Raw genomic sequence first — 19,504 nt, forward strand, 5'->3', positions numbered from 1 at the left:
TATATATTAATTATAAATTAAATATATACATATAAAACCAAGTACTTAAAACATGCTTTAACATATATCATATCTTACTAATTCATTTGGATTATTTTCATCTCACATATGTTAGGTACATAATCACAAGACACTAGGACATGTGACCATGATCTTATATATCACACGACTTGCCATAACTCAAAACATGTGACACGCTATAAGTTTACATAGACAATGATCGACCAATCTTATACCTTCCTTATTTCTTTCAACTGAAACTATGAGCTATAATACTGAATAGGGCTCTGTCCATATGACTGGATTATCTAAGCTCACCAATCGTGAGGTGTGACCCAACTAAAGATCACATGACTCACTCTCAGACCACGACTTTCCCTACTCAAATCTCTGAGGTGTCGTATAACCTAAGTTATTTTCCTCATTGAACTGGTAGAGATAGCAAGGTCCTAGTCCTTCGACAAATTATAGAATAGTCCCTTGACAAACTCTGGGACAAGACTATACCCCCGTCCACCAGAGGATAATGTAATTACCATATGAATTTTTCCTCTGCTCCCAATCCCTAAGCAAACTCCTGCTCGTTGATCATATTATGTATGATACTCATTCATTTTTCATAAGCTCATTTAGACATTATCGAAAATAACACATTGGGCTCACAACCGTGCGCTATCTAAATGAGCATTAATACTCCTTTTCACACTTATCACTTAATCCATTATTTTCAAATCCAAACATCCCTCAATATCACAGTCATCATCAACTATTTAATCTCACATATCATTTCAATTGGCATTCAATTTAAAAGATCACCTTTGCAACATTGACAATTCATTTTGAAGCCAATATATGAATAAAACTTTTCATTGCATGATATACATATTTGCCAATCACAACTCACAAGTACAACACATTTAACATCTCAATACAATTAGCATATAACTATTTAAAACAAAATTCCTCCGATTACCTCAAACCTTTGAGAAGTCAAAAGCTTGTCCCTTAATTTTAAGCTTCTAAGTTTAATTTGTCAAGTCTTAATGGTGTTTAAAAGTTCAATCTATAGTTAACTAAGTTGAGTTTCATCAACAATATCAATCACACACAATTCTCAACTCACTTTTCATTTCTAGCTCACCAAATGCCCATGTTGCTTTCTTTTGGATCTACCCATTGGATTTATTAACTGTCTTTAACATTAAATAGTTTTATTAAATACCCTCATTGCTATTAATACCTTAACAACCATAATAATTATAAATTTAATGTACATTTTTGGACATTTATGGAACTCACGATCCAACAACCACTAAAATTATTAGTACTAGGTTTAAATATTCTAGATAACTTTCATTAACTTATTTGAATCAATGAGTTCAGACACATGACTTATATGGACTGAAATCATCATCCTCATTCAAACTCTAACTCAAATCCTTAAGAAAGTGGAATAAAAAGGCAGAAAAAGGGTTTAGAAATATTACTTTAGATGATTAAACCTTCTCAAACGCTTCTCTAGATTGTGCCTTAGCAGAACAAATACGAGTTTCTCCATTTAACTTTTCTTTCCCTTTTGTTTCTCACATTAATTTACAGCTTATTTCTATAGAATTTGCATTGTGCGCCAAGGTGCCTGTCCCTATGCACTGCGTCACGTAGTACAGAGAAGATAGTCTCTTACCTTGTGGTCCTATGTGTAGCGATGCACCACGCATGCGCCGCGACATGTGGCACATAGGTTTTTCAACTTGTTTTTCTTCATTTTTTATCCCCAAGTGACCCAATTTTATTTTAAACTTAAATTATACATGAAATTTTGATTAAAAATATTTATTATTATTTTTTGACTACACACCACGTAAATTCTATTAATGACGCTTAATTACTTAATTGTTGGATGTTAAATTTTCGAGATATTACATAATAGGTAGGGAGAAGAAAAGCAAGTTAAAACAACATTAAAATAAAATCTTTTTTAAATATTAAAAGTTTTGATTATAGTTTAGGATTATGATTCGTGATTGGTCATGAAAAAAAATAGTTATTCAAACAGAAACAGGTAAAAATGAGAACAGCGATCGCCCAAAAGATGGAAGAACAGGAAAAAAAGAAAAAGAAGAGCAGTCGCGATGTCCGCCTCTGTTCTCCTCTCCAATCCCAAAGTGCTTCACTGCCTGCTGTTCCTCTTTTCAATTAAAAAGTCGTGCATCCTTTGCCGCGGCTCTTCATAAATAAAACTTAATAAATTTAATAAAATAATAAAATTATCCTTAATAATCTTAATTAAAAATTATATTATAAAAATTGAAAAGAATATAAATAAAGTTTCTAAATTTAATTATTAACTTAGTTTTTAAATATGCCTCTATTTTTCCATCCAAAATATTTGAGAGAATGACAATAAAATTTGAAAATAATGAATTAATAACAATTAAACTTTTGATAAAATTTTCTACAAAATAAATTATAAATAAAAATTTGAACTTTAAACAAATTACTATATTCAGAATTTAAATATTGTATTTGCAATTAAAAATTTTAAATTTACCACTATTTAAATTTATATTTAAAATTAATTTTTTCAAAAAAATAAAAAATCTAGCTGTCATTAATTTTTTTTTCTTAGAACTAAATTATTATTCTTCCTAAATATGTTGGGTAAAAGACTTTCGTGCAAAGTTGGATATTGTCCCAACTACAATGAAATAAAAATGCAGCCACGTGTTAATTGTGAATGTTGAAAATTGAAATGACAAAGGTGATGTTGGTCAAAAAAAGAAATGATGAAGTTAATTAAATTAATTCGTGATAGATTTTATCAAAATAAATAAAAGGGTTAAAAATTCTAGATGATTAATTGGCAACGAACCTGAAAAAAATGGAAGGAAAGATTACTGTAGGGTCCCCGGGGGAAGGAATCAAAATACGAAGAAATCACATGAAATTAATTATCAAAAATTAAGCATATTAGTTTCCCAAAACATACTTTCATAAATCATAATAAGAGTTTCACAAGGGATCCATAGTGTGTTTAACACATAATTAATGGGTTAATATCTATATTAGAAACATACCTAAAAAAAAATCTAAGCAAGAAGATTCATGTTTGACTTTACACTCAGCATACCATTCAAGTCCTAGCTTGGCTGGGAATTTCAACCAAATAATGATACGCTGCGTCTTTATTAAACGGTTAGAATTATTAAGTTTTTCGGTTGTAGCTCAATTAAAACACTTACTTTAGATCCAAACAGTTCGTGATAACATCCTAATGAGAAGACGGGAAATTTTCAACAGAACCATTTTTTCCCCCGATGAAAGAAGCAGTTGCTTTTCTTTTCTTTTCTTTTTCCTTAAAAAAATTTCATGTGAGATGACTGTTGAAGATTTATCTGGACCAAAATATGCTCCGGTGTCAAAAAAACGTTTACAAATTAAAGCAAATAATTCGTGTCAACCTAAATAAATTCTTAAAATTGAGTTTGGAAGTTTATTTATTTATTTATTTATTACTTAGTTACAAGTTGTCATCCTAGTAAGCCTAAAGAATTTGGGCCGAGACTACATCCAAAATGAGCTTAGCTCGAAATACTCAAATTTTTTTATTATTAATAAAATAAAAGTAACTTTTACTTTATCTTTCATTTAACACTTAAAATTCTCTCTTATACTTCCAAACTCTCAATTCACACATTTTACATTCCTAAATGAAAACAAGAAGTTACTTATATGTTTTTATTTTTACTTTTTCAATACTTGATTTCACTTTAATAAGGATAGAAAAAAGATTAATTATAATGTTATTTTCTTTAATTTTTTAAAATAAAAATTGAAATTTGCCAAAAAATAAAATAAAATTTAATAATTAAAATATTTTGACCAATTTGAATAAACTCAAAGACTGAGGTGTTAGAGTCAAATTTACTTATATGAACTTTTTATATATTCAAATATTTTAAATTCAATACAAATAATTATCGCGTGAATTGAGCCAAACCAACGGGAATCAAGAGCTTTAAAGATACTTACACGTGTGGCTTTCCCTCCACCTTAGTGTCATGTGATTGAAGGAAAAAAAAAAAAAATTGGTGAGATGTATGGAAGCTATGGTAACATAACATCAACCCCCCAACTCTCCTAATTGCCTCTTCTTTGATATACGAATACTAATAAGTATATCAAATACAATATGTATCTAATAATTTGATATTTTTATTTTTAAAAATATAAGATATCATGCATTTTCGATATGAGCATGCATGCATGTATTTAAAAATTAATAAAAAACATTAAAAATATTACAATTTTAATTTAAAAAATATTCAAAATAGCATACATATATAGTCCTTAAAATAACATCAAGAAAAGCATAATTATTACATGTACTTTTATTCTATCTATACCTAATTATATATTCATTAAAATATAATTTTAATTTAAGAAATATCCAAAATAGCATGCACATATAGTCCTGTAAAATAATATTAAGCAAAACATAATCATTACTTGTACTTTTATTCTATTTTATATTCAATTGTTTATTGCCTAGTCTCTACTAATAGTTTCTCACATAAGGTTTAAATGCCAAAATATTACTTATGTTTTTATAATTAAAAAATATAATTTTTATCTTTTTATTTTATCTAAAAATTATTTTTTAAGGAAAATTAATCTTTTATTTTAAAACAAAATCACAAAATATATTAAAAATAAAATATTAGTATCATAATATTTAAAAAAATTTATTTTTTTAAAAATAGTCTTGAAGCATTGATTTTAAAATATTAACTCGCAATCTAAAAATATTGGATATCTATCAAAAATAAAAAAATTAAATTAAAAAAATATGTTAATACTCTACAGATATGAATCAAAGAAGTATCGATAAGTATGAATAAAATATCAATACTAATATATGAGATAATTTAAAATATCAGTTCTTCGTACTCCCTCATAAAAAAGGGGAGCATACACAAGCTCACGCCACCCACGCCACACACACCTAATTATATTCTCCTAGATTACTTTTTTTTTTTTTTGAGCAAAAATTCTCCTAGATTACTTGAAAATAAGACTTACGGCTTCTCTTTTTCGAGAGAGTGCAAGTGGCATTGAACCAAGTGGTTCTTCACTAACATCAAGGTTCAATGTATTGCTAATTGGAAAAACAAGAAAAAAGGAGCGACTTCAAAATACACTTCCTAAATAAAAGCATAAGTCTAGAGTATATAAGGAAAAATTGCATACAAAGTTCAATAAGAAATAAATTATTGTTAAAATAAAAAATATGAATTTGATTTTTTTTCTCGCACAGTAATTTGATATTGGTCATTACTTGTGAATAATATTTTCCTCAAGTCCTCATATGCGATTTTCTCAAAGTGCAAACACCCACTTGTGTGTATTTTCTCTCTTATTTTAAATATAAAAACTAGTTAATTGAATTATTATACATTAAAAATATTAAATTAGTTATTTAAAAAATGTGTTGATTCTTCTTTTTAATAATTTATATTGGAGTATTATTAACATGGTCTATATATCAATAATTAATAATTAATTAAATATAAAAGTAGTTTAAGAAAATAATAATAAACACGGGAGGTAATAAATTTTTTTTTTTTTACATTTAACACCAAACCAAATTTTTCAAAAAGCTTTTAAATTTTGAGGAGTGTAAATATATAATATGCACTTCTCGTCCAAGCATTAAACAAAAAGCTGACAAGAATTCCGCGAGCCACTACTAAAACGAAGAAATGAAGCAATTTGATATGCCTGGGAGGTGAAAAATTAATGGGCCAAATCAAGCACGTGGTTATGTTTAACAAGATACTGGAAATTAGACTTGTTATTAAACTAGTCAATGAACTAATTGAATCAATTAATAAGATATTAGTTTAACAATATACTAGAAGTTCAATTGACTGGATTGACCTAAATTTTGATATTATGATAGTCAGGATATTATTATGATTCGAAGTGAGGTTTTCTTCATGGACCCAAATCTATTCCCATTTTTGTCGTAATTTATCAATTATTATGACTATTTTGTCATTTAATTTGAAGAGATGTGTAATCTTTTTTGTTTTTGTTTTTTGTTTTTGTTTTTTTTTAAATCCGATGAGATGAGATGCAAAGCACTCTTCCAAGATATAGAAATGGTCAAGCAAGCTGAGGTGCTTAGTTTCTTTTTTTTTTTTTTTATCGTCCTGAAAATTGAAAGGCTAAAAATGTTAATCAATTGTATTACATAGTTCTTTCTTTTCTAGCGTTGATGTCTTGATAGTTCATGCCGACCAAAATATCTTGCTATCCTTTTCATGTCAACCAAAGATACTTAGGATCTGTATATAAAAATAACTTTCACGAAACTGATCTTTCTCCCTCTCCGTCTCCATCCAGACAAGGGGATTGCTGCCAAACATGACCCAAATCTGAGTGATGAAGATTAGATATTTTTTCAAAAAAAGAAACAAGACAGTGGGACACGGCTTTTTTATATTCACTCCATTAAAAATATAAGACAGTGGAACAAGGGGAGTTAGATGTTTAAAAATATAAGATATTTTTAGTCTTTTGAGGTTTAATCATTATTTTTTTTTTTAAAAGTGTCCCCATTGATAATAACTTTATATTTATTGTAGGATGTTTAATAGGAATAAATATAAAAAAATAGGATTAGTTGAATAGTAAATAACTATTTTATTGAGGGTGAGATTCGGTTTAAAATGCCTTATATTTTTTAACAAAAAAAGTATTATATATAGTTCATGAACGTGACAAAAATTGCCTAAGTTTACTGTCAAATGACAACGAGGTTGCTATAAAAAATGTGCAACATGCAACGGCATGTGATGCTTGCACAAAGAAGCGTGGCATAAAGAAGAAGCTGACATGGTGCATGTGTACATAGTGCAACGCACTGCTTTATTTTTTAGTTTTTGATACTTTTTAACTGTTTTTGGATTTTTTCACTCGGCTGAAATATCTCATACTTTTAAAATATTATTTTACTTTGATTATAAATTTGATAAGTGATTTTAATCTATTTTAAATTATTAAAACATAAGATTCCATTTCAACAAGTTACAAACTTGGTAATCTCATTTGGGTTATTCCCTTAATTACTTTAGATTTTAAGTATTAATTGTGTTTAGTAAGGGAGGTATTACATTCCCACAATTCATCGATCTGGTAACTGACTTTCTAAGATGGTTCAGCTGTGAATCGAATGCAGGTATACCCACTTGAAGGCAAATTATAGAATCGTTGCAGGACTGAAAATGGAGGTGTAGAGAGAAAAAAAAATTGGGGATTTTGATATGGAATTGGGGTCGATGATTGAGATACCAAGCAGGGCTTAGAGATGACAGTTGACGAAATCAGAGCAATTGGGCGGTGATGCGCTGAGGAAATAGAGAAGAGATCAAAAGAATGGAGAAGAGGACACGATTGAGGAAGAAGAGAGTCACATGGATTTTTTTTTTTTAAATGTCATGCAGCTGCCACATGTTAAATGCACAATCAACAAACGATCAACCTAACGAGAGGAAAAAATTGCTCTCTCTTTTTTCTAAAATTTTAAGGCAAAATAACTTGGAATAAAAGTTTAAGATATTCAATGCCTCTGAAAAAAAAATGTCATAATATTTTTAGCTTTTAACTCTTTTTAAATTTTAAGTAAAAAAACAAAATAAAAGAAAACATAAAAAATCCTAGAACTACCTTAGCTAAACCTCTCTAAGCAGCAAGCAAACGGCACACATGAAATGAAGTCACGATTCAATACTCACAAACGAAGTTGCGACCCTTATAAAATGAAAATCATCATGATAATGTTGCTGATATTGCTACCAAAGTTTAGTTTTTATTGATGTTGATTTTAAAGACATTGCTCTGATATTAGATTTAGATGTTTATGCTTTACAGACTTGTTATGAATTTACTTAAATTTAGATGGTCATTTTTTTGTAACTTTAAGGTCCTTTTTCATAATTTTATGGAGGGTTAATAGTTAAAGTTAAATTTTATTAATGATAGGGGTAATATTATACATTTTTTTAAAGTTAAAGGAGAATATTGTACTAAAAATAAATTCAAGATTCTAGACCTTTTTAAATTTATTGTTCAAGGGTGAAGATGTCCTTTATTTCTAAAACAAATTAAACTAAAATGTCACTGTAATTAATATTTAATTTTTGCTCTAATTTAATGATATTATCCATTTATGAACAGAAGTTAATAGAGGCCTCAAACTCAAATTCCCCACCCCCTCCGCCTCAGCCCCACTCCCCTTAATAATATTCACAATTACGTCACCCGAGTTTTGATTTTTGTTTCTTCATTTTAATTAATAAATTATATTTTTATGGCATTATCTGTTGGCTTCTGTTGTTATTATCTGACCCAACCTTCTTTGTTTTTTTTTTTTTTAAGTTTTATACGTTGGTTGATCATTTCCAAGTCGTATTTTGCTTGATGGTCAGAAAAAGAAAGTTACTATATTTTGGTTACTTCTCAGCTCCGGTCTGCGCTCGTTGTTTGTCTCTTGTTTTAGATTCCTAGGCTCTATGTGTTTTGGTTTTGTTAGGCAAAAATACAAATATTGGGTTGGATATTTCAATTGTTTATGTTACTGAATCTGACTTGGAACTGAATGAAAATGAACAGCTAGCCGGTCCATGATGCCCGTTGCGAAACAAATAATTAAAATTTGTATAATTTATATTCCTTTACACGTGCATTAATATATTATAAAAAAATTAATCTTTTAATCCTTTAACTTTTAACTCACTTGTAACTCAGTCTTTCAACTATAACTTGCTGCGATTCAGTCTCTCAACTATAACTCGTTGCAACTTAGTGTTTCAACTTTTAATTTACCTATAACTCGATTCTTATTTTTTAATTTTTTTTAAATTTTTTTATCAAATAAGAGGATTAAAGAAATGCTCATATATTATTTTAAAATACGCTCTTCTTATTTATTAATGTAAGATATAAGCTAACATAAAAAAAATTAATAAAAATTAAAAGACTAATTTGTAAGTGATTCAAAAGTTGAGAGATTGAGTCATATGTGAGTTATAGTTGAGGGATTGAGTCACAATAAATTATAGTTGAGTGATTGAATTATAAGTAATTTAAAAATTAAAGAATTAAAAAATTAATTTTTTTATAGTATATCATTGACCGTGCAGGGATCAGTTCAACTCTTCGTGGTTGTTCCATCCATTCGCAGTCACTGTGACAAGTTGCAAGTGTTTATAACGTGTCCAAATCATATTGTCATATCATGTCATGTGAAATCACATGTGATTTTTTTTAATTTAATTAAACTTTTATAATTTGATAATAAATTTATTAATCTTAAAAGTTTAAAATTTTTGATTTTTTCATCAAAGAGTTTAGATCTAGAATCTCTCATGATATAATAAATTAAAATTTAAATTTTCCTTCAAAAAGTTGCCCACATGCTTTTAATATGTGACTATGCTTTGCACATTATTGCTTTTAATAGAAATTTATTTATGAGTAATAATTTTGATTTTTTAAAAATAAAATTTTGAACTTTCATAATTTTATAAAAAAATTATAATTTTAAAATTAATTACATATTTTCATAATTCAAAATTTATACAATTACTTTATATTTTCTAAATAGTCTTTTTATTTATAAAATTTTCATAAAAAATAATAAAAATGTAAATATTGTATCAAATCAATTTTTTAAAGGTATTAAATATTTCCTCCAGTCCTATTTATAAATAGTTTTTACTAATCTCATCAATACTAATATAATAAAAATATAAGAAATAAAAGTAAGTGAAATTTTAAACATAATCATCAAGTAAAAAATAAAAAGTAAGTCAATCATATAATATTATTTTTTATCTTTCTTTTCTTACTTTTTAAGGATAATTTAAAAATTTTAATTTGAAATAAAATAATTTCATCAATAAATGACTTATAAAATGAATTAAATTATACTTTTAAAAAGTAATTTATATACTGAACTGGAGGAGTAAAATATATTTTTATTTGTATATATAATATATTTAATCCATCGAATTATAAGAGCTTAACTTAAGCAAAACAAAATATGTGGACATAATTTAAAATTAATAAAAAGTAGAAAGACGTATGATTATTATATTATTTTTTGGGTGAGTGGGAGGCACTGGATGAGGGTAGAGGAAATTGAAAGGAAAAGGGAAGACGGCGAGCACAGTGTAAAGGCATGGCGGAATCGGCGACACGCAACACAACACAAACAAGTCACCGTCTTCCCATCTCATCACACACCATCTCCATTTTAAGAGAAACGGGGAACACGTGCTCCTAATTAATATCCAACGTTAAAAAACCACGACGCCCAACAATGACACACCATCCCTGTGACTCTCCAAACCCCACCGTTTCGCCGAAATTAATTCACTCACCTCATCACTTGTGCCTTGCGTGTTTTCCAAGTCCTCCTCTCTCTCTCTCTCTCTCTCTCCATCTCCCTCCCTCCCTCCCCACTTTATATGTATCACTCTCATCTCATTCATCATCTGTCTCTCCTTCTTTTTCAGCTTCCCTCCACGACATCGTTTTGCTTAAATCTTGAAGATGAGGAGAAATTGCAACCTAGAACTTCGTCTCTTTCCTTCTCACGATTCCGACCACCACGTCCACCACCATCCCATGTAAGATCTCTGTATATGCAATAGCCAACTTGGCTTCTGTTTTTGTCTTTCTCTTGCTTGTGACTTACATTTTGCACTGATTGTGTTGTTGGTGGGCTTGTTTTGTTTATATATATTGATCAATGATTAAGAATGGGTGAAGGGGATAAGAATCATGAGAGTGAGATGATGAGTCCAGAGGATGAAGGACAGCAACAGAAGCTCACCATTTTCTATGATGGCAAGGTTTGCGTTTCTGATGTCACCGACCTTCAGGTCTGTCACTATTTCCTTTCCAATTTCATATCTATGATTTCTCCGGCAAATTTTAATATATAAGGAACGACCACGTGAAAAGAACAAGTAAGTGAAGAGCAATGAATGGCGACAGTAGACCATATTTTTTATTCAGAATTTCAAATGAGTGTTGGAATGAATGGTGAAAAGATGGGAAGAGATCGAGCCAAGACAAGAAGAAAGTAGGTATGGTATGAAGATACTTGATCATTACTTGTGGCTGTTATCAACAAGTTAGTTTCCACGAAACTTCATCGGACCTGGAAACCAGAGACTATTCAATGTATTCTTTATTTCATGACTTGGATTTTCTTGAAACGAATAAAAAAATTCTGACGTTACCTAATAACCCTACGGGAATTTTTATGATGTGGAGTGTAGGTAGAGTTTAGGGTGTTTTTTTTTTATTTTTCTTTTTTTTTAACTTGAACAATACTCCTCCAAGTTTCATTTACAAGACACATTTTAGAAGATATATTGGATCCTATTTTTAACTCATGATGCAGCCTTTTAAGTATTTAAAAGATGTTTTTAAAATTATCATTTATGAAAGAAAAAAAGTAACCTAATATTATTTTTTAAATTTTGCTATATATGGACATATTTAAAATTCTACACAATTTTATTTTTTATATTTTTTTGTATTAGTTTGATGAGGTTGGTAAAAATAACTTACATAAAAAATTGGACAAATAGTAAGTGAAAGCGCGTTTGTGTACCGTACGTGTGTGCATATATATACTTGAAAATTACTCAATGCTTTTAACTAATTTATAGTTCTCAAAAAGTCATGAGTTGGTTTTTTTTTTTTTTTTCAGTGAGAAATTAGTTAAGATGATTTAAAATTACACATGTTCTTTGATGCAGGCAAGGTGGATAATGAAGGAAGCGACGAAGGAGGTGGAGGAGAAAATGAAGAGATCCTTATCATCGTCAAGCTTGGGACAGAGTCAGATGTGTAGCCCTAACACTGCACTTTCCATGAAGAGATCTCTTCAACGCTTTCTTCAGAAGCGAAAGGATCGCATCCACGAATCATCTCCTTACCATCCTTAAACTTCATCAACCTGCTTCATATGCATCATGATGATGATGGCGGCCTTGTATATTATTACAATTGCTTGATTAATCTCTCCGTACTCTTACCGTTATATCTCTCCTTTATGTAAGATTTTCTTTTTATAAAATATTTATGTGTGTGTGTGTGTGTCAACCATTGGCATTGCTTTAGTTTTTTTTTATTTTTTATTTTTTATTTTTTTAATTCTGTCCGGACAGTTAATTTGGGGCACTCCACTATCTACGTAGCTTGTTACCTTTTTCTTCTTGTAAAATACTTAAAACATATTTTATTATATATACATATGTACGTATGTATATGTATGTATGTAGGTATGTATGTATGTATGAACATGTATTGTTTTGGATTGGGATTGGAGAGACTTAGCTTGCTTGAAGTTTTCTACTTCTTCGTCTTATAATATTCTTTTGTTACCGAAGATCACGTTTCTTTCACCACTTTACATTCTTTCAAAAAAAACAACATACTACTTCTCTTAAAATTGTAAGGCATTGATTATCAAATTTTATTCTTAATAAAATAATTATTTATTTTTAAACTAACTTTATTTTTTTATATTTATTTTTATTTAATAAAGTATTTTATCTTAAAATATATATAAAGTAATTTATTCAATGTGAATACTTTTGAAAAAGATAAAGATTATATTTTAAAAGATTAAAAATGTTTTACAGACACAACACAATGGAGGAAGTAATATATTTTGTGCACTGCAACAAAATCTATGAAGAGTTATATGTTAGTGAATAGTGTATGACTCCTTTTATTTCTTTATGCCGTGTATAATAAAGAACATTTTTTAAAAAATGACAATAAATTTTTTTCAAATTATGTAAATGATAATATGATCCTTCAAAATGTCATAATATTAATGAAGTCCTTAAGGACCTCTTTGTCAATGATTTTTATAGAAAAAAGATCATTTTATCTTTACTGAAAATAATAAAATTCAATTAGAGAAATCACAACTTTTATTTTATAAATTACAAGATTTTAATAAAAAATTATAATTTATCAAGTGTAATTTTTGTTATTGAAAAACAAACTTCAATCACAACTTTTATTTAAGGAATACTCACAATTTTTATCTGTAAATTGTAAAAATTAAATTAAATATTACAACTTGTTAAATATAATTTTTATAATTAAAAAATAAGTTATCAAAATAAAAAACTCCATTCATATTTTTTCTTTAAAAAATCACAAAAATTGAACAAAAAATTATAATTTGCTAATAAGGGTAAAATGATATTTTTTTCAAAAAAGTCATTGATAAAGAGGTCTATAAAAATTTAATTGATATTATGACATTTTGATAGATTAATTGTCATTTTCATAAGTCAGAAAAATTTTATTGTCATTTTTCCTACATTTTTTAGTTATACATATAGGACGTTGGATAATTCTTATAATTTTTTAATTATTATTTTTATTTTATTTTTTATTCATTTTTGAAAAAAATATTAGTCCATTGAAATTTCAATTATAATTTTTAAGATATTTATATAGGACATTTAATGATAATACAATTGGAAACGTGTATAATTTTTTAAAGAATTAAAATTTTAATTAATTGTTTTAGAAATTGCGAATTAGTTAGTCAATGCATTGTTGGAAGCATGTTATGTGACATTATGATGATATTCACTAGAAAAAAGATTACAGCCATAAAACTTCGTTCACTTCATTCAATTTGAACTTTAGGCGATCCAGAATCGCATGATTAATTGGACCAAAAGTTTTTTTTTTTTTAACTTTAGAAAAAAGAGACATGACTCTTTGATGAGCGAGATGGGAATGAATACTCTAAAATTGAGAATATATGAATTTTTTTTGAAATTTGTCTTCTTAAAAAGGAAAAGGCATTTTATGTTTTATACAAAATAATAAAATGAGTAAAAAAAATTCACAACAATTTATGAAAATCAATTTTAGTATATTAAAATAGAGATTGAGAAAATCGCATAATGTAAATATTATAATTGTGCGTTGAAAATATGTGATTATTACTTTTTTTTTTGGACAAACAAAATATGTGACATAAGAATATGCGATTATTTTAATCGATCAAATTGAATCATGTGAATTGGTCCACGAAGAACTATTAAAAGACCTTTGACTTGCAAGCGATTCATCCAATCCAATGACGAGTCATCGTGGATCAATTGATGAATTCAATTTCATTTACTTTCAAGCTCTCCTAAGAGAGAATGAAACACTCTCCAAAAACATGTGATTTCATTCAACTGCCACGCTACAATATCTCATCAATAAATATTCCCTTACACTTCTTAAAAAAGTAAAATTAAGACTCTATTTAGTAAAAAAGAATAGAAGATTGGGTCTGGGACTAATACTGCAAAAGAATCAATTTCATGTGTTTGGTATGAGAGATTAAGTCTAATTTAGGATTGCTTAAACCCACCTATGTGAGTTTATTCAAACCCACCCCTACATGGTATTGAAAAACTAGTTTTGAGTTTGAAAATTTTGGAAATGAAACTATCATTATTTATTATTATTTTTGGATAAAAGTGTCCTAGTAAATTTTACCTTAAACATGCCTAACAAAACCCTCATCACCATTGTAGCTGTGAAGCGCTTTTTTCCATTTCCTTTGTTGATCTCATCACAAGCGCTCATCTCCATTAGTTGATCTCCATCATTGCACGGCATCGCAAACCTTCGTCTTTAAAGCAGAGAGTGATTGTGGCAAACAGGCAGAGCGAGAGTGAGCACACAATGTTCGTGACAAGATGTTCACAATAATGAAGGAACAGGGCTATGACAAGGGGAGGGAGGCTGAGTTTGATTGCAATAGAGACGGGTTTTAGGTTTACAATTTTTTATTGATTATATAGAGTATTATAATCTTTTTATAATTTATATTTAATTAAAAATAAAGGAAAAGGGAAGTATTCTCTACAATTGTTACTTCATACAAAATATAATTTTAAAATCTTATTCCCACTATTAATGCCAGTGTCAATCCCAATCCCTCCAAACTCAAGCATGCGTACAAAACAAAGGCTTGAGGGTCTTCAAAACCCATTTAAATTGATTACAATAAACCAAACTGAACCAAATCAATATAAATGAATAAAAATAGATTATAAATGAGGTTTTGTTTCGTTTTTCTTACAACAAAATTGATTAGTTTAGTTTGGTTTAGGTTTTTGTTTTTGAAAACATAAACAAATTGAATTAAGTCTTATTATATTTATTATATATATTTTTATAAATTTTTCTAAGTTTTTTGCCATTTCAAGTTTGTACTTTCTATATGAGCTATGGAAAGCTTAACAAAAATAAGAGCATGTAATTAATCTCTTATTGCACATGTGATTTGGCAACCTGCCCACCCAAATATTGTGGGGCTCCAACTCAAAACTTTAAAGTTTTCTTCTTTATATCAACATATATAGTTCTTTATTAACTAAATCAAAATGAATATATGATAATAGTAATCTGACGCTTAAGGCGTCACAAACCATTCACCTTCGGTTCTTGTAAGTTACATTTTAATATATTTCTATGGTTTTAAAATTGAATTGCTTGCATGGAATACGGAGGGAGTACCTAATATTGTTATTCAAAAGGAGGACATCTTTATCGAGTCATTTTTTATACAAGGTCACGGATAATTCTGTTAAAAAAAAAATCAAATTATGTCAGAATTCAAAAAGAATCTGCAACCAGGCAGTGGAACGTTATTTCAAAAATTGTTGTGTCAAGGTTGTCATTTGTATTTTAAAGTAATTATTATTTAAGGTTATGTACACATATTAATAAAACTATCACTTAACCTAAACAAAATCTAAGAATATTTATCTAAAATATCTACATATTACAATATTAACTAATCCAAACGCTTGAATTCCACCTATCATTATTTTTAACAAAAAGGATAACTTGACATAAAAAAGTATGTTTTATTGAAATTTTAAAGTGATATGATTATTTTGAAATTTGAAATTTTAACATTGATATTGATCTTATGACAGTATTATTATCACAATAAAGTGTTGATGATATTTAATTAATTTACGGATATGTGTGAACCTCTTTGGTAGTTTAGTGAAACATGTTTTCGAACCAACTTGAAAAGGATAGTCAAATTAAGGTGATGGCGGATGGGATGCCAAATGATTCTTTATTATCTATATATTGACTTTTAATTAGTAACACCTAAAATCATAGCTTTAATTTCATTTTTCACTTCTTCCACTAATTTACACACTCATCATATATATATATGTATGTTATGAATTTTCCACATGTTGCATATTTTCTAATTACAAATTGCGAATAATCGTTGGCGACGTGACATGCATGTTTGATTCATGCTTATCCGTATAAAAAAAGTTAAAAAAAAACAATAATAAAAGTAAAGTATATGAAATCAAAAGAGCATGTTTTTTAGGCTGGTCAACAAAGAATGATTATGCTTGGGTTGGGTTTGGTTAAAAAAAGGATAATGGTTTAGACATAAAAATTTGGTCCATTAGGTTAGATCTATTACATCCACTTATCCAATATAAACTTGACACGTCACCTTTTGTCATAACTTGGCATTCTTTTTATAAACATCATAATTTTAACTCATGTGATGGTGCTCCTGTCTGTGTCAATTTCTTATTGGATAATTTTATGTAATAACAAGTTTTCTCCAGGTTTAAATCTACGTTTCATTTTTTTACAGTATCAATATGCATAAGTATGAAAAAGCACTCGCAACAAAAAAAAAAAAAACCAGAATTACATTTTATAAATCATTCACTTTTTGTTGCTTGATATTGGAGCAATATAGAAGCGTGATTCGACATGCTATTGTCTAATTTTTTTTTTTTCATCAATGTGAATTTTTTGTTTTTTGTTTTCGGTTTCAAGAATAAAAAAGAATATTTTAAAATTTGCATCGAGATAATATTCAATGTAAGAAAATTCCTCTTCACATATCAATCAAATCAGATTGTATCCCATTTTTCCATATCAATCAAGCCAAACATTGATGAAAATTGTAACATCAAAACGGCTTCCCATTAGATTACCACGAAAGTTTTTGTCAAGATTCAAGAACGCACCTTGGTATGTGTTATCGGGCAAGCAACTTCCAACAGCAGAACAGAATCACAAATAGGCCTAGGGGGTCTTCTTTGTATTTAATAAAATAAGAGAGATGCAAATGCTCATGGTCTACTAAAATACATGCTGATTATTCAACAATTTTGCAGCGAAAGTGAAGAGAACAATAGGTACATTGGTGCCCTGAACTACTTCAAAATTTTCATCCACAGTAAAGTAGCAGTTGAAATTTATAGATCTCAAAAGAAACTCACGGCCAAACTTATTCTCGAGGCATTTGTAGAAGCTGCACTACTCAAGTTTCACATCTCTGCTTGGAGGATCCAACTGTAAATAGGTATAAGGCTCTGTTGGCTCTTCCCTGCAATTGCCAAAGATGTCATAAGCAGTGCGTGCGGTAAAGCAAAAACGATGATGTAAAAGGAGAACTTCATGGCAAAGACAAGATACTTAAATATGAATTGAAATGTGAAGGGCGGTTTTAGCCCTTAAAGCCAGCACTGAGTTTCATGAGTTCTAGGCTTCAAGTTACTATGAAATATTAATAGAGTTATAGCAGATGACATATACGACATATGTTATATGTCACTGGTGATAGGTTTTAGCGATTTTAATGTATAAATAATTTACAAAGACAATAGCATAGTACAAAAAGATATGCTACTAAGAATAGATTTTCTAACAAAATGTCTCACCCAGGTTTCGAGCGCATGCACTTCCAGAAGAGCTTGAAAGGTCCTGGGACTGTCTTGAATGGGTTTCCCTCAAAGCAAGCCTATGGAATAGACAAATTACATGAGCTGTCTTAATTTTGAAATTCACATGACAATTAGGAGCTTGCATAAAACAAATACAGTAGATAAGAGCATGACGAAAAATCAACGAGAACATACAGAACATGAGAAAAAAATTCACCAACACTATTCCCAGAGGGTTTAGTTCAGAAGGGGGTGATATTTCTCCTAATTGAACGGCCTTGATTTATCTACGGAGCAATCCAGGAGTAAAATTCTGTATGCAACAAACTAATGACAGGAGTGTGGCCATGAGATTACCTAGGGTTTATACACAAGGAATTTGCACAAGCTAACCAAGTCAAATGTAACTTGCGGACACAGAATTTATCATCATCTCATTGCAACACTGCTGACTACAGAATAAGTCGATCTAGCCACAAACAAAAATTTCATCGCATAGTTTACTAGGACTATCATGTGTGAATGCGAGAAATAGTGAAAAGCCATAAAAACCTGAAGTCCCCAAAACCAAAAATCAGAAACAAGCACAGTCCAGTGAACTTAAAAACTCAAAGGAAAATGTAAATCCCAATCGTATCATTAGCGATACGAAAAGCTCAAATCAATGGAATAAAACAGAGCGTAGATCTTAGAGAAAGGGTTTTGTAAATTGGACCTGAATGACATCCTCAGCTCGGTCGTTGCATCGGTGAGCCTTAGGCTCACGATGATTTCCTTCGGAAATCCCCCATGGACTCTCTCTCCTTGGCACAGGCCTATTCTCGCTCATCTTCCTCTTTCCTTTGCTTCGCCTTCTTCCTTCAACTGCGAGGGGAAACCGCGTTGCTGATGCTGCGAATCCCCAATCGGCTTCGTGAAAGGCAGATCGCAGAATACCGAAGCGGTGTCGTTTCACTCATTCTGTATCTGTTTAAAAATATTTTGGACAAAATTATATTTTGATCCTTTAATTTTATATCAAGTTTTATTTTAGTTCATTAATTTTAGTATTTTCAATCCTGTAATGCTAATACTGTAATTTTTATTAACAAAAATGTGAATATTAAAATATTATATATTTACAAAATATTATTAAATATTGATATATTAAATTTAAAATTTTTAAATAACAATAATTAATAAAAAATTATAATTTGAAATCAATGGTATATGGTCAAAATAATCAAAAAGGTACTTTATAAAAAAATAAGAAATTATATTAAAACCTAATATAAAGTTTGAAAATAAAAAAATATATATCTTGTCATTGAATTCTCTTTTTACTATGTTGGAGTATATGGTGTGATAGATGTAAATAGACTTTTTCTAGTGAAGATGTTGAGAGATTAGGGAAGGGAACTGTAATGCTACATAAAGCGAAGCATGACTTACAACTTGCAAAGCAAACGTTTACATTAGAGAAGCAAGCATGATTTATAAATGATCGTCGAAAAAAGTCTGAACTTTGCTATGTGAGACTAAATATAAATGATTCAGTGATAGATAGATTAGGAAAATGTGGAGGTGTAGTTCGAGATTGGAATGCTAATTGGGTGGGTGTTTTAATGTCTATGTTGGTAACTACCCTGTTGTTGTGACTGAGTTATTAGGAATTATTGATAGTCTTC

The 19,504-nt window shown here is 29.0% G+C and overlaps 2 protein-coding genes across 3 annotated transcripts; one reads left to right on the forward strand and one right to left on the reverse strand.

The window, feature by feature from the left end:
• Positions 1-10,406: 10,406 nt before the first annotated feature.
• Positions 10,407-12,430, forward strand: LOC129287260 (protein TIFY 5A-like). Of its 2 annotated transcripts, XM_054923461.1 has the most exons (4): positions 10,407-10,478; positions 10,584-10,697; positions 10,829-10,952; positions 11,841-12,430. In XM_054923461.1, exons 2-4 carry the CDS (start codon positions 10,621-10,623, stop codon positions 12,027-12,029), a joined length of 390 nt encoding a protein of 129 aa, XP_054779436.1. In that variant the 5' UTR covers positions 10,407-10,478; positions 10,584-10,620; the 3' UTR covers positions 12,030-12,430. The 2 variants fall into 2 exon arrangements, with proteins under 2 accessions (XP_054779436.1, XP_054779435.1); XM_054923460.1 differs by lacking the exon at positions 10,407-10,478 and having other exon boundaries at positions 10,520-10,697.
• A 4,751-nt stretch (positions 12,431-17,181) lies between these two features.
• Positions 17,182-18,774, reverse strand: LOC129287081 (uncharacterized). The gene is made up of 3 exons (XM_054923236.1): positions 18,553-18,774; positions 17,835-17,914; positions 17,182-17,500 (listed from the first exon to the last, which is right to left on the reverse strand). Exons 1-3 carry the CDS (start codon positions 18,664-18,666, stop codon positions 17,431-17,433), a joined length of 264 nt encoding a protein of 87 aa, XP_054779211.1. The 5' UTR covers positions 18,667-18,774; the 3' UTR covers positions 17,182-17,430.
• Positions 18,775-19,504: the final 730 nt, after the last annotated feature.

The sequence above is a fragment of the Prosopis cineraria genome, unplaced genomic scaffold, assembly GCF_029017545.1.
Source record: "Prosopis cineraria cultivar Desert tree isolate PC_DT_omini unplaced genomic scaffold, ASM2901754v1 PC11, whole genome shotgun sequence".
Lineage (NCBI taxonomy): Eukaryota > Viridiplantae > Streptophyta > Magnoliopsida > Fabales > Fabaceae > Prosopis > Prosopis cineraria.